Below are 27,855 nucleotides of genomic sequence, written 5' to 3' on the forward strand. Positions count from 1 at the left end.
CCAGTCCCAGGTACTGCAGCTGGCTAAAAACCAAACCATTAAGAAACAAATTCATTTGGGGTGGAGGCGTTGCCGGCAGTGCCATTTCGATATGAATACTGTTGGTGAAGAGAGAGTGAGGCCAAGACATACTGCCTACTAGTGGTGGGAGAGAGAGAGAGAGAGAGAGAGAGAGAGAGAGAGAGAGAGAGAGAGAGAGACCCAAATTACAACCCCAGGTAAAACCTTTAACCAGGGGCCGAATTGTGTGAAAACGTAGTGCAACTATGTTCCTCTCTGGCTTGACCCCCCCCCTCCCCCAGAAACCCATACTCGTCCTCGTTCCTCCCAATACAAACCCCATACATGGATCCTGCCTTTCCCCCACCCCATCACCAAACACTGTTTGGAAACTGTACAATCAATGGTGAGAGGAAATGGCCACCATGACTTTCAGTCATTACCCCCAAAGCATGCAGCTTTATGCACCCTCCCTTTTCCAATCACTCACCATTCACACCACCAATAGCACCTCTTACGGGCCCTGCCCAGGACTATAGCTACCCCCACCTCACCCAGTACCAGCAGACACACCTCAAGCACGTTCGTCAAATAGCCAAAATGGCAGCTCATCCAGATGTGACACTAGTGTGTTCTAGGCAGGGCTACGGTGTGAAACCCCAGGAGTCGGGATGCAAAACAACAAAGATTCCATTCCTTACATTCCAGCAACGTTGCTGCAGGTGGCAAAGGCAAGGGATGATGGAGATTTTTTCCCGAACTTCGTACCCTTTAGTCCCTGCCCACTTCGACCTCTCTTTTTCACTCGCCATACATTGCGAATTGCAGCTTAATTTGAGCCGTCTTTCTTTCGCGCCGCCCGTGCCATTTTTCTGCAGTATGACCCAAAGGATTGGAATTACCTAGTCATTGTAGGACAATAACTATTCCGTCCTAAACAAAACACTAAATGCAATTCTAGTTTCCAACCCCTCAAGCATTCTGGGTCACCAGCCACACACTTCCGCAATATAGAACTCTCCTCATTGAGTCACTTCAGAGGCAGCTGGGACTGAGGAAATCTGTCACTCTGACACCAATTTCCTTTGTGTTTCTGTGATTTGGTCGGGCACTTGAACAGCGCAGGCTGTTGTGAAAGTTTACTGTACGTGGACGATGGTGGTTTGAAGGGAGAGGGGTACGGTTGGGACATTCGCAGCCTCTTCCTCAGTTCCTCGCTAGCACGAGCTTCAGGGCGCGCAGCAGTTGGGTTGTGACTGCACCCAGCGGCCATCATGCCGTCGGCGTTCGTCACCTGCCTCATCTTTAGCTGTAAGTATCCAGCTCACAGGGGTGTGGGAAGCGGGCGAGACCGGGGCACATACCCCTTGCGCCTTCAAGGAGGGAGAGGGGAGTGGGCACGGGGCGATGTGGGCTTTCTTTGAAGGGAGTACTGTCACGGATAAGCCTGGTTGTGGTGATCGGCCGCTACAGCTTGTCTGTCACCCACCTTATATATGGACGGCAGAGGCAGGCCACACGTGCAATAGATGGTGTATTTGGAGCTATACCAAAAAATGTTCGCAGGTTTACGTCGCTTTCGCGTGCCTTCATAGCCAGGGCTAAGGCGAGAATCGTCCCTGTCACCCACATGCTGGTCGTTTTGTGCATGCTTTAGACTCTCTCTCTCTCTCTCTCTCTCTCTCTCTCTCTCTCTCTCTCTCTCTTTGGTTGTAGTCCATGAGTTTGTATCCAGGGCTACAACCAAAAGACCCCTCAGCCACCCGCTAGCAACGCCCATGCATACAATACGCATGTTTATGGGACTGAAGCAGCGGCACAGTTTGGGAAGTGCCGGATTCAACCATGTGGAGGCCCCTAGGCAGTCGAAATCTCGGGGCGGCCCCTTGCAAATGGTCTGCCAATACCTTTTGAATTTTCTGCACTGCTTTATTTGTATCCGTTGTCGTGGGGCCCCTCAAAGAAGTGGGGCCCACAGGCCGGTGCCTATTTGGCCAAATGGGAAATCCGGCACTGAGTTTAGGCGTCAGTAGCAATGTTCCGAGGCTTACACTCCCTCCGCCACCCACTGCTCCCCACAAGAATGAGTGCCTCCTTACACCATGGCCAGCTCACCTGTCTTATTAGACATGACAACAGATAGCCACCTACCACCCCAAAAAAGTGTGATCAGGGGGCGATCTAGCATGGCAGGAACGAGGGGTCAAACTAGGGGGAAACGCATGTTTTTCACTTTGAGAATCTGTGTCCCTCAAATTGTGCTCAAAGAAGGGAAGGACACCTAACCAGCGATCTCTTCGGCCTTCCATGTCAGTGTCCCAACAAAACCTACATTTTGGGGTGGGAGGGCTAACTGGTGATGGGAGGGGCCACCTCAGAACCTGGACAGGGCAAGCTCTTATCCAAATTGGATTAATGTAATACCCTATTCCTTGGCTCTTTTGAGCATAACCTGAATAGATTACAAGTTCTCCAGAATAAGGCCCTTCGCTGTGCCTTGAACATACCACACTCCTACGCTATTTACTTTGAAGAGATATTGATGTAAGACATTATTGGGAGTATGTATTACATGCCTATGGTTTAGTGACCCAGTCCCAGGTACTGCAGCTGGCTAAAAACCAAACCATTAAGAAACAAATTCATTTGGGGTGGAGGCGTTGCCAGCAGTGCCATTTCAATATGAATACTGTTGGTGAAGAGAGAGTGAGGCCAAGACATACTGCCTACTAGTGGTGGAAGTGACGGTGGTAGAGAGAGAGAGAGAGAGAGAGAGAGAGAGAGAGCTCAAATTGAGAAAACACTCTGCATTCTGGAACTAACGGCCTCAAATTGAGAAAACACTCTGCATTCTGGAACTAACGGCCTCATCATGAGTATTCCGGCGTTAATTGCTCCGGGATACCGCCCAACACAATTAGTATTACCACAACTTGTTCCGGTGCAAATTGCGCCAGATCTTGAATTGCGGGGGGAAGTAAATCTGCATTCCCATTGGGTCCCCAATGGGGTTTCTTGGTGCTATTAGCGCCGGCGCAATTAGCGCTGTGCTAATAGTGCCACAAACGGGCAGAAAATTGAGATTTTTACCTCCAGCAAAAAGCTGTAGACAAAACTCCCATTTTCTGCCCAACTTGTGCTTGAGCAGAGCGGTAAATGAGACAGTAATAGCGTTACTGTCGCATTTTACCGCTCGCCCACCTTGTGATGAGGCCCTAAGAGCGTAATTTTCACGGGTGCTGAGAAAGCCAGAGTAAAGATGCGCACAATATTCTGGATAGAGGAGTCAGAACCTCTCAAGTATCTTGAGAAGGAGGCTTTGATATGTGGGGACCAGTGATGCCGCCACCCCGAGGACACTAGAGCCAACTGTCACAACCTTACATTAAATCCAGTGTTTGTTTCATCAAACTCTGGTGCCTGCTGCAGCCATTAATGAAACTGCTATTTGCTGAAAATAGCACGCCAGTGTGCAAAAAAAGAAAAAGGTTAGTGACCTAAGGAGCCAGCTGCAGGAGCATCCAGGCCACTGTCTACCGCCAGTAATGACCTCATGACAGCTCTCACACTGTCAGCCGTTGGGCACAAATGTCCCAGAGAGCTTCAAAAAGTTCCAGTTGCCCTCACAGTGGAGCATGTGGGGCGGAGGGCGAGAACCGCCTCCTTTCTGGATCCTGAACGGGACTCCACTAACTCTTGCCCTTTCTCTGCTTTCTACTCTCCTCACACAGCTCCATTTTTCTAGCTGTTTTCCAAACAGTTTGTTAATCACAAAATGCGACTTACAAATATTATGAATTGCTTTGACTGAAATGCAGTGAATGTATTAACGGAGATGTAAAATGTCCTCGTGTGAGCAACCATTTTCTTTAAAGGGCCCATGTAGGGAATGATGCTACATTAGCTCTCAACACCCAACCAGAAATCATCACCGTTGATTTTGGAATCATATACTTTTGCTTTTTGATGGATTAGATACAGATTAAGATAGCTTGGATTTTAGGAGCTAGCTCAATTAATATGTTTATATTATTGAGTGATATAACAATAACCAAACAAACATCATCAAAGAAAGGGACATTCTGGAAGTGTGGGTATTATGGAAGCAGCTGCGCTTGTTACAGATAATTGGAAACGTTTATTTTCAATAGATAGCCGCTAAAGCGCTTTACGATATTGCAAAGTGCCTCTTCCTAGTGATCATTGCAATAAAGTGCATTCTTACTGCATCTCAAATACATCTAAAAAGGGACTTACCTGTTGCACGGAAGCCCTGGTGGAAGCGGAAATACAGCCAATTATGCTTTGAAAACCAGGAGAATAAAGAACAATGGCCTCTGACCTAACAGTAGCAGAGGCAAATGGCAGCGAAATCCAAGATGGCAGCCTGAGCTTTTGTGAACCTCTTACCTCTGAACTACTACAGTAAAATGAGCAATTCAGATCGTACAGGAAAGAGAAGGAGCAATGGACCAGGTGACCAATGAGAATCTCGAGACCAGGTGAAAGGACTCCCCATCAAAAGTCCTGCGAGGAATGAGAAGTGGAAGAGACACAGAAGGGGGGGGGGAGAAGCTGTGGGGCAGTGCAACAGTTGACACATAGGTGGTAGCTGCTGAAGCCTCAAAGACATATGGCTTTCAGAGTGCTGTGGGCAGGAGGCACTATAACTTTCTTTGGGTTAGGCCTGGGTGCTAGACTGTAGACTGTTCTAGATAAACCAGCTATTTTGAGGGTTCTTGGAGGGCACTTTGGGAAGCCAGGATCGAATCCCACAGAGAGCATCACTGAAGCAGTAAGGGATGCTTGAGACCCCATCACAAGAGCCATGAGATTTTCGGTGACAGCAAGAAAGGTGTAAAAAAAGAAAACTTGAAACAACACTTACAAGGAAAATGGCAAGTGGATGAGAAATGGTGAAGGTATCAGCACGTGAGGAGTGGGGCCCGAGGCCACACAATGGGAAATAAAGTCAAAGTATCAAACCATCCCATAGAGATTGTGACCAAAGTCAAGCACAACCACTGAATTGTGTGACTCATATTCCAAGTACCAAAGGGTCCCATAAATATTGTGCGAGAAGGAAAACCCAGACACTCAATTCTGGGAATCATATTCCCAGGGCCAAAGTCTCTAACAAAGACTGCGAGAGAGGCAGAGTGCAGATACTGGATTCTGGGAACTGCGATCTGAGTACCAAAGTGTCAAGCAAAGACTCTGAGTCCATATTAAAATATGGGTAGAAATGAGGCATACATGCACTAGGCCACTCTTTGTGCCTATTTTACCTCTCCGGCCTTTTGTTAATGTTTTTGCAGGTCGAGTAGGAGATGTTGTGGGAAATCTGTTTACTCCTTATCCTTCCCTCTCACCCTGTAAAACCTCTTTGTTTTATGCACGCATGAGATTTTCATGGAGGCGTGAAAAGAATGGCTTTGTATGGAATCCGCCGACATTTAGCACTTGCGAAAAGCAGGCAGATTCCATATCAATCCACTGTACACAACAAAGTGTAAAGGTAAAGAGTAAAAACGATTTCACCTATTTTCACTCTTTAATTTAGCACTCTGTTTTGTAAAAGTAGAAAGCTGCATGCACGTGGCCCAACCATACTGAAGTGCTAACACTGGTGTACCCCTGGATGGAATTAAGACTTTTTGTAATGTTAGTCGGTTTGGGAGTTGTGGAAGTCAGGCCCTGCATTCTGGACATTGCACGTCCAGAATCAAAGTTAGCAATAAAGGTTATGCGAAAAGAAGAGATCAGACACTGAATTCTTAGAATCACAGTCAAAGTAACAGAAAGTCTAAGAAACACGTGAGAGAATTAGCGTTCTAATACTGCATTGTGGGAAACGTAATTATAGCAACGAAGTATCCAATAAAAACTGTGATGGAAGGAGGCCTCAGCGTCTTCTGGGAAATGTAGTGCTAAAGTGTGTACGAGAGGCAATGTGACAGAGATTGGTTTGAAACCTTAGACTTCTGAATCTAGAAAATGTCCGTCAGGCCTACTAAGAGACATGTGTGTGTCAAAGTACCATCCTGATAAGATGAATACATCACTTTGGATGTACTTTTGAATACAACTGAAAATAAATTGCTGCAGTTTATGTAAAATTCTCTCTCTCGATGGTTCACCATGCCAGGTGTTATATCCTTACATGTAGGACATGTAAGATTCTCTGCTGAATAGTTAGCCGAGCTGCTTCAAACAATAACCTCTTTATTTAAACACCCTAGTCTCACGGCCCAGCCCCTTACCGTCACATGCACACCTCATGTGTCTATGCGATCATAGACAGAGAGATAGGACAGGACACTACACCAGGTAAAGAACACAAGTTGTCCAAAAGCTAACATTTAAATCCCTTTGGCTGCAGTAGAAAAATAGTTTAAAGCACAGAAGCAACATGAACCAGAGCTCATCCAGCCTCCATCTATCTGCCAACCTGTAAACCGCAACCACACTTCCATCCTACACATATCATTCAACATTTCACACCCCCAGGATATCACACATCTCCCACCTTTCAAACCACAGACAGGAAATTACTGTGGCGGAATTTCCATCTAGGTCATTCTGACGATTCTGCTGATTATTTGGCGGCGAGTGGGTGGATTCACTGCCAGTATTTTTCTGGAGGTAAATCCCCCACTCCAGGCCCAACCTCATAATTTGGCATAGTAGTAAAGTTGGCAGTAGGATTTACTGGGCCTCATTACAACTCTGGCAGTAGCCGGCTGCCGCCAGAGTTACATTTTTTTCCGGCGCCCGTGAATGGGCAAGAACCGGGTCATGCCGAGTTAGGCGGACCCGGTAATTGCCCATTTTCGGGTGCCAGAATCAAGGGCCTCCCCATCCCCATTCTGCCCCATAGGGCTGAATGGGGATGTCGGATGCACCGGCACATTCAGAGTTGTGCCGGTGCATTCGATGTGTTCTGCTTGCGGGTGCCGTTACACCCGCCTAAATACATAAACAAGAAGAGTATCATTTACTAGGGGGGTACCCCCCAACACGCCCCCGGCCATCCCCCCCACCACCCTTTCACCCTTCATACTCTACACATTTTAATTATATATATATATATATTTATTTAGAAAAATTCAAAAAAATTCGACATTATTGTTTTTCGACATTATTGTTTTCTAAAAAATGTTTTCGACATTTTGACTTTTGACATTATTGCATTCTACATTATGACTGACCACCAGCCGGTATACCGCCAATGCAAATAGCATTACTGCTACTTGGTCCGGCGCAATTTGCGCTGGTTCATGAGTAGTGATAAGGCTTTAATTCCCCATTTATTTAAGAATCCATAAGACTCTCTGGGGATTTTTGGTGCTATTACCACCGGCGGTAATAGTGCTGGCAGTAATAGCACAGAAAATGGCAGAAAACAGGCAGGGATTTACCTCTAGTAAAAATCAAAAAGCTGGAGGTAAAACTCCAAACTTTCCACCAAACTCATGATTGGGCCAACCCTTAAATGCAGCGGTAATAGCCTTAACGCTGCATTTAAGGGCTTCTTGCCAACTCGTGATGAGGCAGTTATCCAAGCCGAAATTTCATCAGTTGTTTTATCAGAGAGGGTCTCATTTATTAATTCCGTTTTCCTTCATAAAAAGGCACATTTTAAGAAGGTTACGCTCCAAACGACATAGGCGATTTTTACCATTATTAACACCCACTCCTGCTTTAAAGGTCGTATTGGCGGTTTCAAGGGGCATTTCCAAATAATGTATCGGGGGTGCATGATCAATGTTATTACCAGCTGTTACTTAAGGTGTCTCATATGCGCCCCAATTTCGGGACAGCAAAATATCTAATCAATTGTAGCCTTTTTATTTCACCCATCCACGTGTATCCTCCCGGGAGATCCACCAGAGTATGACCATTGACCATGATCAAATCACATTCCCTCAACAATGACGACCAGTGTTTCCCCGCTTGATTGGTTTTGGATTGCTGTGATATGGAGTGCGCTTTCACCCACTCAGAGTCTACAAGCTTGGTCGAGTCCTCACAGTGCGCATTTAAATCACCTGTAAGAATGATACTGTCGGTCCCAACCCTCCCCCAGGCAATGATTGCTTCTGTAATAGTGTTAAACATATCCTCAGTTGATCCACCACTAGGTGGGTCAAAAATATTTAGCAACAAAGTTCTTCGCACAAAGATTAGAAACAGATTTCTTGGTTTTTGTCTTGTTTACCATTGCTAAAATTTCAAATATTTATCCAACTCAACAATTATCCAAGCCTCAAAATGTCAGCAGAAAACTGCCCACCACCATGTTAGTTATTAAGGGAGCGTAAGATACATTAAGTCCAGGCCAACATCAACCGCCGAACCGTGCTTTCACTTCCAGCTGCTCAGTTACTTGTGAGCGCACAAGCGTGAGGGCACAGAAGCTGCTAAAATACCTCCAGGTGAGAGGTGGGTGGAGCAAAATCTCACCGGTTCAGTTCAGTAATAAACTCCAAGCACAGAGAGATCACTGCCAAACCGCGCTTTCACCTCCAGCTCACTTACTTGTGAACACGCAGAAGCTGCTGAAATAAAAGCATTATTAAGTTGAGTCTCAAACGAACACATGGAAAGTTCGGGAAGGAGTTCCAGATCAAAAGGAAATCCAATAGAAAGAATATTATTTGCAACACAGCAGAGGGGAGTGTTCTCACCAGCTCGGTGAAGAAAGATTTGCTGTGGGCTGTTTACAAGGTTACAGCTTCAGGGGTGGTTGTTCCCGACATCATCTGCAGTCTGTGCTTTCCATCATGCTTCCGTGCCCAAGGTGGTTTTAAACATGCTTCTCCCTCAGCATAGCATTAAAGGCACAACAGCTCCAGCAGGAAATCGGGTACTCCAAATCGAAAAGCTCTGCTGCAGTCTGTGGCAATCTGGTTGCATGGAGACAGACAGGAATGTGTGCAACCACAACCACTGCTCTCACAGCCAATCGTGAACCGGCACAGTTTCAGTTCCCAGTGATACTGCAGCAGGATGTCGCTCTGCTCAGTTCAGCTTGCCGAAAAAGCTAGAGGGAAGACTTTTTTCCTTCTACCATTTTAACAGTCTCTTGGAGTTGCAGTATCTCTAAGAAGTGATCTATACTTATTTAGAAACCTATTTTCATTATTGATCTGCACCAGAAAATCATTTTTTAGTTCTCGGACCACATCTGATTTTAAGTTGTCAAAACCTTAATTTTCTTTTTTTTTTTATTTGTCAGAATTGTTTGCTCCATTTACTCCTCTACCGGCAGATCCACCTTTCCCAAAACACAGTGCATAGATAATAAAGTATCACAAATATAAAAAAAGTACAGAATAACTACTACTTTCACAATACAAACACAACATAGAGGTTTACACATTATTCACACTTTTACTGCGTGTGGGGTTAGTAAGTGAAAAAGCTATTTTGAAAATGAGAGGGATAAAAAAGTTTTCAATCAATATAAAAACTGAATTTTATGGGCCACAAATTCAAATTTACTAATTGAAGGGGAATTTATGCAAAGTATCACACTTGTAATACCAATATTACAAAATACCCATAAAGACAGAGAATAAACCTTCCATGTCTCTGTCAGGACTCGACGTCTGTTTCACAATATCAACTTTGCTAAAACCCAAGCATCTGACCCATACAATTCAGTATGGAAAAGTAGATTTTGGTTTTACTTCTTTCATTGTATTTATTATACTTTGCAATGTGTGTACCATGTTTTGGGAAAGGTGGGTCTGGCTGTCTAGAAAGCATTAGTGCAAATCATTTTGAGAAATAAAAAAATAAAGTTAGGTTTCTGATTAAGATGTGGTCAAAGAATTAAAAATATGTTTTCTAGTGGATATCAACAATGAGTACAGGTTTCTAAATAAGTGTAGACACTGTTAGTTATCGAGTCATAACAGTGGTGTTCTGCTTATATCACACCTGTGTCCGGACTTCTAGGCCTGTGCATCGAGTAACCCCCCTTAGTGTTTTTACCTTCTTGAGTCTCCCTACTCCACAGCTTCCTCAACCCTGGCCTGTTTCCTTATGACCTTAAGAAGACACACATTTCTCCTCGCTTCATGAAGTCTACTGATGACCCAACTACCATATTCTAGCAAATATACCTTTGAATGGGAACATTCATTAGAAACTAACAAGCACCCAGTTCCTGGATTTTTGCAAGTCCAAAAACCTGCTCCATGTCTATCAATCTGGGTTCATGCCCATGCTCTGATTCATGAGTGATCATCTCCTTCAATTTTTATGCATGACCTCCCCACCCACTGTCATTGCTGTGGAACTTTCTGCAGTATTTGACACTGTCACCCATGCTGCCCCCATTAGATCACTTAAAGAATTTGTTGACATTAATGTGGTGCTCGTATATGGGTTTTTTGCATTCATCTGCAAAAGAGAAGTGAAAGCAAGATCTTATATCTCATCTAAGAATCTACAATCTTGGATTTCCCCAAGCATCTATTCTCTCCCCTCTGCTCTTTAACACTTAGCGGAAACCTGTGGATGACCTCCTTGCCCCATTCTTCTGAACCTTCCAAACTTTCGACCAACAGCATACAAATTGCAAACACACATTAATGTGGGGAACCAAACCCAATTGATGCTCTTGTAACTGAAAGTTTCCTATGGCTGGTGTCGCAGTGAAACCTAAAAGCGGGCTGTCTCCCAAATGACCCAATTGATAAACAAGAAAAAACATAGACACTACGTTTCCAACAGCGCTCTACCTTAGTATTATATAGTACTGTAGTACAACACTAAACAAAGATTAAGCCAAATTGCTGATTTGAGTTTATACTTGAGCTTATTCTTAGTTCCTTAAGATAACACACGTTTTGATCCAAAGCTCTTCATCAGGGCTCCAAACGACTTTGTAAATGACTTTCATTTATATAATTTCAAAAAATCTAGTGTTGTTCATAAACATATGTGAAAAAAGCATCATACAAAAACAATACCCATAAATGAAAATTATAAACAACGGAAATCATTGATGTAGATTGAAAATATAAATTCATAAAGAACCTATTGCCATAATAGAGTAAACGAATCAGGAAAGACAGACAACAAAGATCAAGGAATAAATAAAAAACAGAGAGATATAAAATATAAGTAAAAAGAGGTTTTCATTGCAGACACTTTCAATTCTGTGTCAGACTGATGTTACAAATCCATCATTTACTTTCTTTACATATGAAAGTGACCTTGACAAGAACTTTGATCTAATTCCTGAGGTAAGTTCGATAAGTGTTGTTAAGCAGCAAGCTGTTTCTGGCTGGTCTTCTTTCCCAGCATTTGTAGATGAGGTAATCTTTGCAGCTATTTCTAAACTGAAATCTGCAGCACCATCTGATCTTGTGCCTTTATTTGTCTTGAAGGATCCTCTTTGTGAAATTATCTCTTTGGTGACTCAGGCTGTAAACCTCTCAGCTTGCTCTGGCCTTATCTCTTCGGAACTTAAGCAGGCTATTGTGGACCCTCTTCTTAAGAAACCATCACTGGATGCTTCAGTTCTTTCTAATTTCTATCCTATTTTAGTACTTCCCTTCTTCATGAAACTTCTTGAGGCTCGTATCTCGCCACTTCTTTCTGCTTTCCTTGAGTCTTCTTCTGTACTTGACCCCTTTCAGTCGGGCTTTCACCCCAGGAGGGAGACTGAGAGCGTCTTGGTATCAGTTATGGACCTCATTGCCAGATTAATTGATGGAGGGGCGTGGAGGCCTTTATTTTACTCAATCTTTTGGCGGCCTTCGACACTGTTGATCATTCCCTTCTCCTATCCTGCCTGGTCTCCTTTGGCATCTCGGGTCCTGTCCTGGAGTGGTTTGCTTCATTTTTGGCTGCCAGGGTCCAATCAGTTTCTTTACATTAGTTTCTTTCGTCACTGTATTTTCTGTCCTGTGGTGTCCCCCAGGGCTCTGCCTTGTCTCCAATGTTATTTAACATCTACCTTCAACCTTTGGTTGCCCTCATCCGCTCCCCTGGCTTAGTTGTTAGTCTTATGCAGATCCTCATCCAATTACATCTGGACCACAGTGAGGTGTCGTCTCATTTTTGTGACTGCCTGGCGGGCCATGGGAGATCGGATGAGTGCCAATTGGCTTAAACTTAACGGGGACAAGACAGAGGTCCTGGTTGTGGGCGCTGAGATGCTGGAAATGCATCGGACGGACAGGGCCTCCCTATCCTTGTCCTTTACTGCTTTTTATTGTGTGTTCTGTCGTGTTTTCCACGCAGGAATGTGGGACTCCTGGCGGTGCAGCTCTCTCTTTTGGTTTTGGTGAACAGACCCATGGGATACCCTTATGGCACCCATGGGTGGGGGTACAACGCTGTGCCATTAGTGTATGTTTCTGGGCACCTGTGTGTGGCCCACAGAGCAGGGTACAGGCTGGTGGCAGCTCCGTGCTGAAATGACTGGTGCCCTGAGCGTCCTCCATTTTGGGATGCCCAGGCCCTGTCATTGGAATCAGTAGATTCCCGATGGAGACAAAATGGCCCCCGTGGCCTCTTGCCTTCCATCACCTGTTACCTTGATCTTCCCGTAGTCCTGAGAAGCCCTGACTCTGTCCCTTCCCCCTGACTGGCTGTTGGGTGGAATTTCCATATATGGTAGTGATTGGAAGTGCCAACCAGACTGGCTGGAGCCTTCCCAACAAACGTATGTTATGGGTACACCTGTGGGTGGGACCTGGGTGAATGGAGTGTGTGACGAATATGCACTTCCTGTTGTGGATGTCTGGTATATAGTGGTTGACACAAGGACTGAGACAGCCCTGCCCGTAACTGGTAGGAAGGCAGTGTGTAGTGTTGAATGCTGTGGTACTTGTCCGAATCCACATTCTGTGTTATGAGTGTCTGGATGGTGAAGAATGGCCTGAATGCACCGTGCGCCTGATTAGCTGACAGACTGCTGAATGCCCTTCGTAGTGATTGGATGCTCGAGTATGACCTAGCGGAATGAATGGGAGATCAACACTATATCTGGGCACCTCTCACTGCTAGGAAGTGTGTTCAGAAGTGTTCAGAGCTGAAGTCCAAACTACGAAGAGTAACTGGAGTGAAACTGATGCTTGACCTTGAAGCCCTGCTGGAAGTGAAGAAATGCTGTTGCTCTCCTTCATCAATCTGAAAGCTGCTGTGTCTCCAAGGACTGTCCCAGAGAGGACCTGGTAAGGCGCCCTCTTCCCGAGCTACAAGGGACCATCGTGCACCAGCTGATCTTTGCCAAAGCTCCCCCGTAGACAGACCTACGACAGGCTGCCGACCCGAGACAGGGACTGCTGCGGAATCCCAAGGAGAAGTGCCCGGACTGCTATCCGCCGCTGTCGACGATGGCCGTCGCCGACCGTAGCCGCCGTGCTGCCGTTTGCCTAATAACTCTTGATCCAAGGACGCTCTCATCCGCATCGTCGACGCTGTATCCCGCTGGAGAATGCCAGACCATCGACGAGCCGAGGAGTATCCACCGGTGGGTTTCGCGACACTCAAAGACTACAGAGACGCCGACTACTCGACGCCCTTGCTGGGCCACAGTTCTTTAACTCTTTGCAGTCCAAAACTATCGACATCGAAGTGCCCCGCATGCCTCTTGCAGGACGTTTACGCTTCCCCATCAATGAGCACCACTAGGAATGAAGCGGGCACTTCGCTGTCGTAGTTCACCCTGTTCTCCGTCGGACGTTCGACGACCCGTGACTCCTGCCTTAAAGGGAGGACACTCAAGAAGGGCCGTCGATTCCCCGACGAGGAACGCTACAACGTCAGGTACTTTGGGGTTGCAGAACTATTGGGAAATTGATGGTGAACAATATATGGACTGAGCTTGTGATATCTCTTTATTCTACAGGTTGCCCAGGTGGGGGGGATCTCCACACAGAACTGTGTCTCGGTAGGGGCCAGTATTCTGCTAATTGCCTTAACCAACTGCCTTCCTCTTACCTCTATTGCTGGTTTTATTTACGTCTTGATTTGTGTGCCATTTAACCGTACAGTTGAAGCACTTTAAAGAGATCTAATAGTAACTGTGGTACCACGTAGAATTGTATATTTGCCATTATAGATAACCGAGTACAAAGTGCGTCATCATGATATTGTACATAACCTTGAATATTAATTATATAAAGACTGTGTTTTAACCGATACAGTGTGCAGACATTCCTTTGTGGGTGCTTGGGGACTACACTGTACTTAAGAATCAGCTCGCATCACCTCTTGCGAAGCTAGGCCTTGATTGCTCGACCACATACCAATATTGAGAATCTTGGCAGGGGTCCTCTGTGCCTCTCCTCTACCAGATAGAGAGCGGAAGTACAGACCCCCCCCCTCTCCAGCGTCTTCACAGGCGCCACTCCTGATTCTGGTTCTCGGTCTTCTTCCTTCTGGCCTGTTTCACTGGGTGTTTTTCCTATTCCAGTTACGATGGTGAAAAATGTTGGGGTCAATCTGTCTGCTTCTTTGTCCATGGCCTAACAGGTTAGTGCAGTCTTCCACACTGGGCACTTCCTTCTGAATGTTCTTTGCAAGGTCCTGCTTTTTATGGCTCCCTCACTTCATCCTCCGGTTGTCTCTTCCCTTATCTCCAGTAGGCTCCAGTAGAGTAGGCTTGACTATTGTAACACATTATATTCGGCCCAACCATCCAGTTTAATTCGTCGGCTCCAACTGGTACATAATCTGGCTGCCTGGACAGCCACTGCCACGCCATATGGATCCCATTTTAGTCCTCTTTGCCTGGTCCATCAGGCATACTATCATGTGGGTGCCGATTTCCTTCAGGATACATTTCTACCTTGAGTATACGTTGTTGGGCCCTAGGTGTAGAACCGTCCTTGCTAAGGTCTGATGATAAAAAAAGTGGTGCCCTAATTAGTTTATCTGCAGGTCACAGGAAGGGGTTTAGGTGAAGCTCACACCTCCTTCATTGTATGATCAAGGGTTTCTCCTGGATACCTGGATACCTTGCGCTTAGTTTGATAGTTCAAAACAGTGGATTTGCCACGCACTTTCTTGTGAAAGTCCTGTTTTAAGTGCAATTTGTATTCATTTATCAATTGTTTCATGTGGACTCATAGTCCCAATTGTGGTCATCCGACACGTGTTTTGACTGCGTGGGTCTTTATCAAGGCAGGCGGTATGAAAAAGATGCCCCAATTGGGATAGGGTGATGAAGAGCGGTCAGTCCTATGGATGACGGCTGCGCTTGAAGTCTGCCCTAATTCAGTTAATCTGGACGCAGACATGCGTCTTGGTCTGATACCCGTACATACATTTCTACCTTATATCCCCAGTCAGGCTCTCCATTTTAGCCAGGAACGGCTGGTTCAGATTCCTAGATTCCACCTTGAGAGAGTTGGTGGGCAAGCTTTTCTCGGTGGCGGCCAGTAAACTCTGGAACGGTCTTCCACTTAAATTAACACAGACTGAGAATCATTTGCATTTGGGCCGCCTGCTTAAAACTGTACTTTTCTGCTAAATCCTGGGGATCATTGCAGTCGGGCTGTGTATTTTCTCACACCAAGATGCCTTCGGGTGAACGTGCGCGTTATAAATGTCACTAACATAAAATAACATAACAAGTGCAAGACACAATCTTGACAAGACTAACTTAATCAGCTACAGCAAAGGTATGAAGACAGTAGGTGCTGCACTGAGACACTTACCTCTCTGATATTGATGACAAGGAAGACAGCAGTCCCAGGGAAACCCTCTGGGGGGAAAAAAAACCCTGATGTTTCTACTGCTTAGAGTTCTCGATGTAGATGCAGATGTGTCCCATGAAGATAGATGTCTATCTTCCTCTCCCTGCAGCGTTGTGAACTTTGATATTGGTTCACATGATATCCTCTGATGTGTAAATGTCTCGGGAACCACACGCCAGAACTGCCACTGTTGGAGGCACTGAAATGCTCTAAGAGGAGACGCCAGTGAACTATCCTTGCTTCCAAAGGGGGATGTGTGCTTATGAGCGTCTTGCTAATGAAGTAGCAATACGCCAGTGCCCAGGTTAATGTTTCCTTTGTAAACGTCCCGATACCAGAGCCAATGCAAGAGAAGGAGCCGTGATGACAGAGCACATTGCTCCTTGAACCGCTAGACCATTAACCGTTACAGCTGGCATCATGTTGAATGAGGATACAGTTAATGAGTGAATCCGCTGCCACCTATGCCACAAGAAGTGTCGTTTGATGCGAGATGTGACATTATGCCCCCTCTCTGGGTGAGATGAGCCCTGCTTGCCCAGGTCGAGTCGATGGAAAAGGTGCACCCACTGAGGTGCATGAACTGAAGAAGCAGGTTCCCATGTACGATCATTAGGAGCATACCCCTTACTTTCAACCAGTTACTGGAGGTGGCCCTGGTAGTACCGGGAATCACAGATACCGGAGACCTCATTCTCTGGTCCAGAATCGGTGGACACCGGAGGGGGACATGGCAAGGTGTCCCTCTGAAACCAGTCTGGAACATCAGGTTTTAATTAAGAGACATGAAAGACCGGATGAATGTGGGACCAGGCAGGAGGAAGACATAGCAAAAAGGCAACAGAGCCTCTAGAGTCCAATATTGCAAAAGGACCAAAGTATCTGGGCAACAATTTGAAAGGAAGCAGAAAGCAGGTGACAAGGAAGAAACCGGGAAGCAAGCCACACCTTGTTCCCAGTTTCCAGAGTATGGGCCGGAGATCGGTGCCAATCAGCAAAGCATTTGCATCGTTATAGAGCTGCTGTAAGAACAGAGAGAGGTGACAGGTGTCCATTTTGGATGTCCATCACCAAGGCATTGATGTCCCAGATATGGAGTAGCCGCAGGGGTGATGGTTGGAAAACAGGCAGGATGATATCCATAGGTGCAAAGAAAAGGACTTGTACCTAATGCAGAGTGTTTGCCATTATTATATTCAAATTGTGCAAGCGGTAGGAGAACCACCCAATTACCTAAGCAGCTGATATAAAACATTGCAAATGCCCTTCCAGCATCTGGTTCAACCTCTCAGTTTGTCCATCGGTCTGGCTATTGTATCCCGAACCGAGGGCCCGCTAGATGTTGAGAGAGGAGCAAACCAAACACCAATATTTAGAGGTATTTTGAGGACCACTATCAGACAAGATTGTGTCGGGCATTCCATGCTTCGAGAAAAAGCACACACATTTGAGATGCAGTGGGAACACCGGGCATGGCTTGAAAATGAGACTGTTTAGTGAACTAGTCGATAGTAACCATGATAGTTGTATATCCATTGGAAGCGGGTAAATCAACAGTAAAGTTTGTGGAGATTTTATGCCATGTCTTGGTAGGCAATGTAGACTGTACTAGATGTCCCAAGGGAGGTTTCCTAGGGACTTTAGACTGCAAGCAGGTAATACACGAAGATAGATAATCCCGTAAATCTTTAACAATCTCTGGCCACCAAAAACGTCGCTGGATAAGTTTCAGTGTGTTTGCAATGCTACAAGGTCCTGCCACCACAGAGTCATGACATAAGCGAAGGACTTCCTTTTGCAATGAAGAGATAGGAACTAGGACTTGGGTATCATGTGAATAATAGCCGTCAGTTTCTTGTCTAAAACCATATGTGACATGAATCTCTTTGCAATAGGTATCTTGAGCTAGAGTATCATGCTGCAATGTCTGAAGGAAATCTGTTATAGCAATAGTCAATATAATTTTTGGAACGATACTTTCAGAAAGGAAACCTTTAATAGGGGTTCCTAACTTTCTGGGCAGTGCTTCAGCAATTTTTTTAAATTTTTTTTTATTTATTAATTTGTTTAGTTGAATATACAACTTTTCAAATTAATTTTCTTTTCCTTTATACAAAAAACATAATACACAAGATAACATAATACACCTAACATCAAAAGTAAAATTGATACAACCTAACATCAAAAGAAACCAAAGGACACACGCTGCCATAAGGATGCAAAAGATAATGAGAGAAAACAAAATAATACACAAGGAAGTTTCTCAACACATAACTAAAACGATTGTCAATAATCTTGATGTGATTCAATCATAAAAGGTAAACACTTAAAAATAAAATGAGTAGATTACGCCCAACCTATGGACAGCAATGTAACAGAATATATTACTACATAAAAATGATAAGATATCAGGCGGTCCCTGGATGAGATGGCCAGTTCTTAGTTCCAGAGTGCCTTCATTGGTAGCACAATGTCAAGAAACTGAACTATCGCTATTTGTATTGAGACTCGCGGATTTGCAAATAAAAGGTGCCATAATTGATCTCCATCCACATGTCGCTGTACAATTAACTTTTTGCCAAAACCTCTACGTCTTACATCATTCAATGCAATGCAATACAATCACGTGCTTCAGCAATGAAGTTGATCTTTCTGGGAATGACAGAGAATTAAATGTCATATGGGGAAAAGAAATAAGCCCAACGGCCCTGGCGACTATTTTGAGTCTCTGCATATTGAAGGCTCTTAAGGTTTTAGTTGTGGCCTAATCTCCACAGGGAACTCAGCACCCAACAGCAAAAATCAGTCCATTCCTGAAAGGCTCCTTTGATTGCCAACATTTTCCAAGACATTGTAATTCAACTCTGAATTATGCAAAGTTTTTGACAGATATGCCACAGGGAATTCTTCCTCAGATCCATCAGGCTGCGTAAGCACTGCACCTAAAGCGCTATATGAATTGTTGGATTCCACAATGAAATGCCTCCCTTGATCTGGAGTCTGCAATATCAGGGCTGAAGTTAAATGCTGCTTTAATTTTGTCGAATGCTTCATTGGCGGCTGATGACCAATGGAACTTTACACCTTTCTTGAGTAATGCCGTCAGTGACAAAATTGTAAGCGAGAAGTTGGAAATGAATTTCCTGTAAAAGTTAGCGAACCTAAAAATCGTTGTAATTCTTTGACCGTCTTGGGAGATGACCATTCCAGGAGAGCAATCACTTTGCAGGGATCCATAGCAGTGCCCTTGGCTGACAGAACATAACCCAGATAAGTGACTTCTGCTTGATGGAATTCACACTTCTTCATTTTACGGAAGAGATGGTTTTCTTTATGGCATTAGACGTGATGAGTATGGTCAGTGAGATTCTGGGAGAACACCAATATATCATCAAGATATACAATGACGGAATGTAATAGAAGGTCTGCAAACACTAGACCATGAACCGTTGGAAGATAGCTGCCTGTATTCATAATGACCAAAAGGGGTACGGAATGCCATCTTTCATTCATCTCCAGCTTGAACTCGGATAGATGGTAACCACCCCAGAGATTACATTTAGAATAAACAGAAACCCCTTTTACTGCTTCCAAAATGTCAGGAATTAAATGCATGGGATACCGTTCTGGAACTGTAATCTTATTCAGTTCCCTAAAATCAATGCAAGGACGTAATTCATCAGTATTCCTTTTTCAAATTAAGACAAATGTCGCGCCCTCAGGAGATTTAGACACTGTTATCACACCATTTCTTAAATTGGTCTGTAAATATTCTCTCAATACTTATTTCTCCTTTTCAGACCAGATGTCCATGCGGCTAAATGGCACTGGTTTGTCAGGGATGCGATCAATAAAATCGTCTCAGCGATGAGAAGGTAATTCTTTGTACTGGGACTCCAGAAAAACATCCTGATAAGACTGACACTGCCCAGGAAAAGCTTGAATGCTGTCTATCATAGTCACAGTCATCTTTCTGGCTATGGATTATGAAGAACGAATCCCTACAGAACCTTTGGTTAAGCAATGGACAACACTATAGTCCAAACCTAGAAATAACAACCCTGCCTTTCAGTTGACATAGGAATTATGACATTGTAACCAGGGTAATCCCAATATAACGGGATAGTGAGCAGCCTTTAGGAAATCTGTTCCTGATGAGATGTGATGTTCATGAACAGGGTTGTGGTTTGTTCACAGATAGGCCCAAATATTAAACGTGAACCATCTACACTCTTTACAGGGATTTATATTTCTTTTGATATTTATGCAATTCCTTGGTTACTCGCCCATTTATCATCAATAAACAGGCTTGCCACTGCGCAATCGGTTATGGCAGGTATATTATGTATTTCTAGGTCTGAAAAAGACACATCGCTCAGATTAGCATCATGGATTGTTTCAATGAGGAACTAGACTGAGAGTATCTGTCTGAATAGGGGAAACTAACTGTCCTTCCCGAATTGCGGTTCCCTCTAATATTGGGAATTGGCTCTTCCCTGACGTCTAGGTGGAGCCAAGGGACATTCACGCACCATACGTAGCTTCAACCCGCAATACAAGCATAACCACAAAGATCTCCATCTGGTACACTCTTCAGTAGACAAAGGAAACCTGGATACCTCCAGTTGCATGGGTTCATCTTTGTCTATGCTTACAGATGGGGTTCTAGGAGATGCAGCCATTTGTTAGACAGTCCTTCCTTTTTTCCGTTATACACTCTGTTCTTGTTAACGGTAATCCATCTGCATGGTAAGAGTGATCATTTCAGCTAGGTTCGCTGATCGGGGTACACAGGATATTTCATCTTTGAGGTCCTCTGAAAGACCCCTTCGGAAAATATAGTAATCACTGCATCATCTGGCCAAGCAGTGTCTGCTGCCATCTGTTTAAAACATGTTATATATGCAAACAGGTCCATGGGTCCTCGTTTGAAGTCTAACAACTGTTCTTGCGCCAATAGGGTAATCTTGTGTCACCCAAACATAGCCATAGACTATTGATAATTGCTGGATAAGAATCCAGAATTGGATTCTTAGTAATGACTAGATTAGTAGCCCATAGTAATGCTGCACTGGTCAAATGAGAATTGAGTGTCTTACCATATCTCTAACCGATGGGAAATAAGTTGCCTTGAAAGTGACTTTGACTGTGCATTAATCCAAAAACTCTATAGGTTTATGATATGATATGATTTGGTATTTGTATTGTGCCTCTACACAAGTGTTTCTAGGTGCCACAAGAACACGGATAGGAACAGAGGAATGACAAGACAGACAATCTTACTGGGCGTTGTGACATTCAGATCGTGCAAGTGCAAACAAGAGGTGCAGGGGAGAGGGTGTGGGGGGAAGTGAAGTGAAGGGAAGGGGAAGGGGGAAGTGCAGTCAGGGCAGCAGGGCTTATGGGAGTTACCATCATATTTGCCCGCAGGTAATGGCCCTGGAGGCAGTGCACCTGCCCCTGCAGTACGCACTACTTGCTGTCTTAGTAATACATTCTCCTGTTTAAGGGTTTTTACTTCTGACCTTAGATTCTGGACCACCACTACCAATAGCTGCATCTGATCCATAGTCAAAATATCTTTTTTGGGCATTGCTCTGTTATAAGTGCAAGACACAATCTTGATAAGACTAACCTGATCAGCTGCAGCCAAGGTATGAAGACAGTAAGGTTCTGCCCTGAGACATTTATCTCCCTGATATTGCTGACAGGGAAGACAACAGTCCCAGGGAAACCCTCTGGGGAAAAAACCTTGATGTTTCTACTGCTTGTCGTTCTCAATATAGATGTAGATGCATTCCATGAAGATGAGATGTCTGTCTTCTCCACGCAACGTTGTGTACTGAGGTATTGGTTCACACTATATCCTCGAATGTGTAAATGTCTCAGGAACCACATGCCGGATCCTGCACTATCGGAGGCACTGGAATGCTGTAAGACGAGATGCCACAGAGCTATACTCACTTCTGCCGGGGGCATGGGTGGGTGCCGATGAGCGTCTTGCTAATGAAGCAGCAATGCACTGTTGCCCAGGGTAAAGTCTCCTTTGTAGACTTCCCGCTATCAGATCCAATGCAGGAGATGGAGCGTTGATGACAGAGCACGTTGCTCCTCGAATCGCTAGACCATTACCCGGTGGAGCCGGGGCCATACTGGAGGAGGATACAGTTAATGAGTGAATCCGCCACCACCTATGCCACAAGGAGTGTCGCTTGATGAGAGATTTGACAGTAAGACTGATTATGTTTGGAATTGGTTGGGTGACTGAACAACATTCATAAATACACAGTTGAGAGTATTTGTTTTCAAAGTAGAGTCATACACTAGTGACTCAATGCATATTTTAGATATCTTAAGCTCCATCAACTGGCAACACGACTATATACTAGTGACCTATGATGTAAAAGCTCTGTACACATCCATCAGGCATAATTTTGTGCTGGAAACAGTGAACATTTAGTTAAGACAAAAATCTGTATCACACTATCGTTTCTGTGAGATGCTAACAGAGATGTTAGAGTTTACTCTGTCAAACAATAATTCTTTTTCAATGGAGAATATTATAATCAGAGTATGGGTGTTGCCATGGGAGCTAAGTATGCTCCAACACTAGCTAATCTTTTTATGGGCCAATTCGAAATCACACACGCATTGGCACCCAGTGAAAATAAAATTGAGAGGCACGTAATTTTGTGGAAGAGATTCATTGAAGATATTTTTATCATCTGGAAGGGAACTGCAACACAATTGGAGTTATTTTCAATCAAGCTTAGTAACAATCCCTTCCCCATTAAGTTCATTTGTACTCATAGCTCTGAAAGATTAATGTTTTTGGACATATAAATCAAGATTATTAACAATAAGATAGAAAGCAATAAATACCACAAACCAACTGAAGTAAACTATCTTACATGCCACCACTGGACACAAACATAGTGTCATTAAGAATATACCTAATGGTGAGATGTGAGAACCAGAAGAAATTTCAGCAGACAATGTTCTGAACAAGAAGTGACCCACATTTCCAGCAGATTTAGACAGAGTGGCTATAAGGAGAACCAAATATCAGAGCTATTAGTCAAGCGAGAAGGAAAGCGAGGAACACGATATGGACGCTCAAGTATCGGCAGTATGTCAAACTGGCCATTTCCAGCAGCTCAAAGCATTGAAAGAGGTACTTCCCTTAATACCGGCCTTTCTTCGTCCCCCTCTGGTTGCGGCCATGGTGTTGAGCAGGTTGGGCTACTTCAATTTCCTTTATTTGATGCAGTCTAAGGGGCTAGTCCAACAATTTCAACGTCTGCAAAATCTTGTGGCCCGGGTTGCAACAGGCTCACCGTTTAGGGCTCATATCTCCCCTGTTTTGCGGGCGCTGCACTAGCTCCCGGTGGCTCACCGCATTATATTTAAGGTACTTTGTATTGTACAACGGGCATTGCATGACCAAGAGGTTCACTTAGAACTTTTACGCTTAGAATGTTTAGCCCGCTTAATGCTCGAAGGTATTTGTTAGTAACCCTCTGTTGCACTTATAGCTGCCTAAATTAGACATTGTAATGCACAGTGGTTACATACCGGTATCCTTGATATCACGCTTATTAGATGGCTTTGGTTAGCGTTTGTAGAACGTGGATGATATGTTGTTTCTTTGTCTACATATTATATATGTCTATTGCGCTCTGAGAATCCTCTAAGCCTAGTTTCTATGGTAGCTTGTCTATTCCAGCTAGAAGATGTTCTAGGACAACCGCAACACAATTGGAGTTATTTTCAATCAAGCTTAGTAACAATCCCTTCCCCATTAAGTGCATTTGTACTCATAGCTCCGAAAGATTAACATTTTTGGACATATAAATCAAGATTATTAACAATAAGATAGAAAGCAATAAATACCACAAACCAACTATTACCCTTGGTAGACTTAAGGGTAGCCAGTCCATAGTGTGTAGAAATGTCTATGAAGGTATCTGGCTTTTCTACCCCACAATGGATCGGACGACATAGCAACATCAAAGATAAGCTCCATCTGAGCTTAAGGTATGTATAAGCGCACCACTTCAGAATGCAGAATCTAGAATGCAGCTATGACTGTGACAAATACGGTCTAGCTGGCCACATAACCGCTTCACACTGAAACACCAGATTTGCCTCAGCACCTCTGCCATTATAATGCAGCGACAACCTATGACAAATTCGGTCTAGCTGGGTACATATTGAGTCTCATGCACTAGCGCTTTGTCATGACCTCCCTCAACAACCGTATACGTGCTTGAACACTTGGGTTGCTTACTGGAGCCTAATCAGCCAAATGCACACATGCATCTTAAGCCTCCTCTTAGAACCTTCCCATTCCTGGACTTTGGTCCCCAAGGGCGTTCCTACCACAAAGCGCATTGAGGCCATACAAATGGGAACAATTTGCTATATAAATGACTACTACAATACAATACAGGGTTGAGAAAGGATGAGTGACAGCATTGTGGAAAAAAGCAGGGATTATTGCAACAAATGATTTACAGCTTCAAGTGCTAATGGCAAATCCAGAACCAGGCCTGGAGGATTGAGCTCTCTCTCCTTACTGGCTGCTCCTTAATCTATGTCCCACTTCCTTTCACATGTGCAGACCCTTCTGGCTCGTCCCTGCATGTCATGTTATATGGGCGCTGCCGGGGAACAGGCTGGAATCCTCAATTCCACATTCCTCATTTCCTTAACAAAGACCGTGTCCATGGCATTTGCAGATCATATCAATGCCACAATATCTGCTGGGCAATTTCATTTCTCTCAATGACCTGATGCTTCTATTATCATGGGATGGATTCATCACTCTTTTCTGGAAGATTGCATCTGCTTTGTGCTCGTGATGAATCCTCGAACAGGGACGATGTCTGACCAGTCATTTCCTGTGATGTGTTTAGGCTTGCATTACTTCTAGAGGGTCTTTCATAGTTACGCTCTTGGTTTTCCTCAGGGTCATGAGCTTTGATGTCCATGCATGGGCCCATGCCTGCTTCGTTCTGGGAACAATTCCCTTTGAGTCCAAGGCACCTTCTGTAGTAGAGGGCAACCATCTCCATGCTCTAGACTTGTCTGTCATCCGTGTAAAGATAGTTGTGGTTTTGCTTGAGTGCACATTGAGGAGCACTAAATTTGTATTGGGTGACATCATCTTAGTTGTTGAGTCTAATATTTACCCAATGATTACCCTAATGTATTACATAGGTTTGTGAACATTTCTGTCATATTCGTTTAAGTCTTTCTTGCTCTTCACACTTCATAATAAATAATTGATGGGCACTATGGAATCAATGCTTGTAGGTTCTGCAGCCTCTCATGATTTGGAACAGTCATACACCTGTTATGGTGTTGGGGCAAGCCTATGGGGTAGTAATGCTCCCTTGACTATGGGAAAAAGCTATCTGTGGGAGGCCAAGCTAGTTGACGTCTTAGTTTTATGAAGTGGTTTGCTCTTTCCACTAGGCCATTTGCCTGTGGGTGATAAAGTGCTGCTTTGTGCTGTGATATATTATCATTTTTAAAGAAACTTCACATTTTACTTGATATCAAGTGGATGGTATTGTCTGTGATCAAATGTTTGGGTAGTCCTTGTCAAAGTGATTTGTAAGTGTCAATATGACTGTAACTGTTGTAATGTTGGTTAATAAACGGAACTCAATGTCCTTGGATAGGTACTCGTACATCACCATGCAGCATATTTGATCATATCTTATATTTTCCAGTCGTCCTATGAGGTTTAGGCCAACTTTCTCCCCGGGCTTGGCTGATGTGTTATTGTGTTGAAGAGAGGCTGGGCATAGTCTCTTGTCCGTATTGCTACATTCATGACAGTGTTCGACGGTTTTGTCTATTTCAGAGTCTATCTGTCGCCACCAGTATTCTTTTCAAACGTGTCTATTCATGACTGTGATACTTAAGTTCCCTTGGTGGGCCTTTTCTATTATTGTTGGTCTGACTTGGGAATGAAGAATTTCCCTGTCTGCTATGAACATAATCTCTTTGGTTACAGATATCTCGGGAGATATTTGTTGAAATGACTGTAATGGAGGTGGTAGTACTCTTTCATCTGACCAACTGTGTACTATATACATAGTACTTTGCTGTTTTGTGGGTGATGTCTGTTTTAATCGCTACATGACATTGGTTTTCCTTGATTGTAAGGAAACCCTCCACTCATTGTTAGGTGTATCGACCCACGTTCAAGTTATTATGCTGCAACATTTGGTGCTTTGGGCTTAGAAAATCCAAGATGGCTGAAAGGCCCACATTTGCGCCGGAATCCAGGAGAACCGTGCAGTTTTTGCGCACATCAAAATGGTTGCCTGACCCACCACCCACCAGTGCGAGCGTGATGGGCCAGAAGCGCCATGAGTGAAATGTGGTGCCAAAGGAAAAACAGCAGTGCCTGTTAGCTCAAAGAGCGCTTTGAAATCACATTTGTTTCTCTGAATGCAAGCTCAAAATGCCTATTTCAAAGATTGCAACATATTCAAAAATCTTACTGAACGCCAGCAGACGTCTGGTAGAATGAAGTCTTGTGTGCATACAAAATTTGGAAAGATGAAGAGCCTAAAATAATGTTCATCACAAAACTGGCTGGGCTGTGGATGTCAGCAGCTTAAGTGAAATGAGATTTAAAGCCACTAAAATCGAAATGTTTAAAATAAATGAGTGACCTACATTTGAGTGTCACATAGGTTGCAACTGCTTAAATGCCATGGTTTTGAACTTTGAATCAGCGTTCTAGCTGCATGTGTCAAAATTGTAAGTTTGATTTGAATGAAGAAAAATGGGAACAAAAGTGACCTTTGGCTGAAGCCTGGCTTAAGGAGAATGAATTCTGCCCGGCAACTACCCCCAACAGGAGTTGAAACTTGCCCAGCAACTGCATTCACAGGCCTGGCCTGCCTTCTGCTGCCCCACCAAAAGGAGATTACACCTCTCTGATTGAATCAGGGGAGGGGTGCCTGGGACTGCAGGAAAACAGAAAAATGAACTTCCCTTTGCTCCAAGCAATTGCTAAATCAGGGGTTTGTAAATGGCTTCCTCTTGGAAGGAAATGGGAGGGGCACTGCCTCTGTGAGCCAGCTGAGCTTGGAGGAAGAGGACAAACCAGAAATTCCCCCATGTGCTTTGGGAAACCACACCCCTCTGGGCCAGAGCATCATTTTAGAAAGATGGATGATTCATAGTACATAATTGTCAAAATGATATCAATAATATCATTATTTCTGTGATTTTTCTGTGCACATTTTAAGAGATGTTAGGACTCTGTGGTATGTTCTGGGGGGGTAGTAGCGGAAAATAGGGTATTTCTCCAAATGTATGTATGTTAAAAATCTGACACTTCATCATCTGATGCCCATATTCCTTGCGCACATTTGTGTAAATTCTGGAAAAGTTTAGAGGTTGTGTCTGGATGAAAAGGGCCGAATTCTGTCAGAAGTGAACACAACATCTTACAAAGAAAGGGATCGGATGGTTTGGCGCTACAGAAAATATGTTAACTGGACATATAATATTAGAAAAATTGTACATAGATAACTATGCGTTTAAGTCAAAAATAGATTTGTGTGCAAAGTGACAAGGGGAGTGTTCTTTCTGTATGCCATAAAAATGATGTCTCATGACACGGGATGACTAACAACTAAGTTCCCCATTCAGGCGACAGAGAATCCTATAGCCTATCAGGATCCTCAGAGGGTTGGGCATAGAAAGTCAGCCTTCCCACCCATTTTCAAAAGACATAAAACGAGCCACTGAGACCCAAGGAGGGATATTCACTTTCCACTTTCTTGCGAAGCACTTTGACGGACGACATCCAAATTTAGGCACTATCCAGAGACCAGAACTTAGAAAACCAGACTCCAGACTCCAGAACTTTGAAGCAGAAGGCCTACTGCAAGCTAAAAATATTCTCAGCTGGCCATACAATTTGGCAAACTGATTTACCCCAGACTTCCAAGGGGCACATCAGAATAAAACAGCCAGGCTGTGCTGTTCGCTTCTGGCTAGGACTTTTGCCGGAACCAGAGATCCAGACCAGACCGCAGTGCCAGTACCAGACCCAGAAAGCAGAGCTGTATCCCAACCGCAGACCAGACCCAGA

At 44.1% G+C, this 27,855-nt stretch overlaps 1 protein-coding gene across 13 annotated transcripts in view; it reads left to right on the forward strand.

The window, feature by feature from the left end:
* The window catches only part of LOC138526227 (T-cell-interacting, activating receptor on myeloid cells protein 1-like), a 733,986-nt gene that overhangs the window by 262,123 nt on the left and 444,008 nt on the right, over positions 1-27,855 (forward strand). For 9 of the 13 annotated variants that reach the window (XM_069636702.1, XM_069636771.1, XM_069636734.1 and 6 more), the window contains exon 1: positions 1,041-1,311. The exons of the other annotated variants lie outside the window; for them this stretch is intronic. In XM_069636702.1, coding sequence (XP_069492803.1) covers positions 1,275-1,311 — 37 coding nt within the window. In that variant the 5' untranslated portion in view covers positions 1,041-1,274. Of the gene's footprint in view, positions 1-1,040; positions 1,312-27,855 lie in introns of those variants that run through there. 13 annotated transcript variants of the gene reach the window in all.

The sequence above is a fragment of the Ambystoma mexicanum genome, chromosome 1q (assembly GCF_040938575.1).
Source record: "Ambystoma mexicanum isolate Mex_15411 chromosome 1q, UKY_AmexF1_1, whole genome shotgun sequence".
NCBI classification, from domain to species: Eukaryota; Metazoa; Chordata; class Amphibia; order Caudata; family Ambystomatidae; genus Ambystoma; species Ambystoma mexicanum.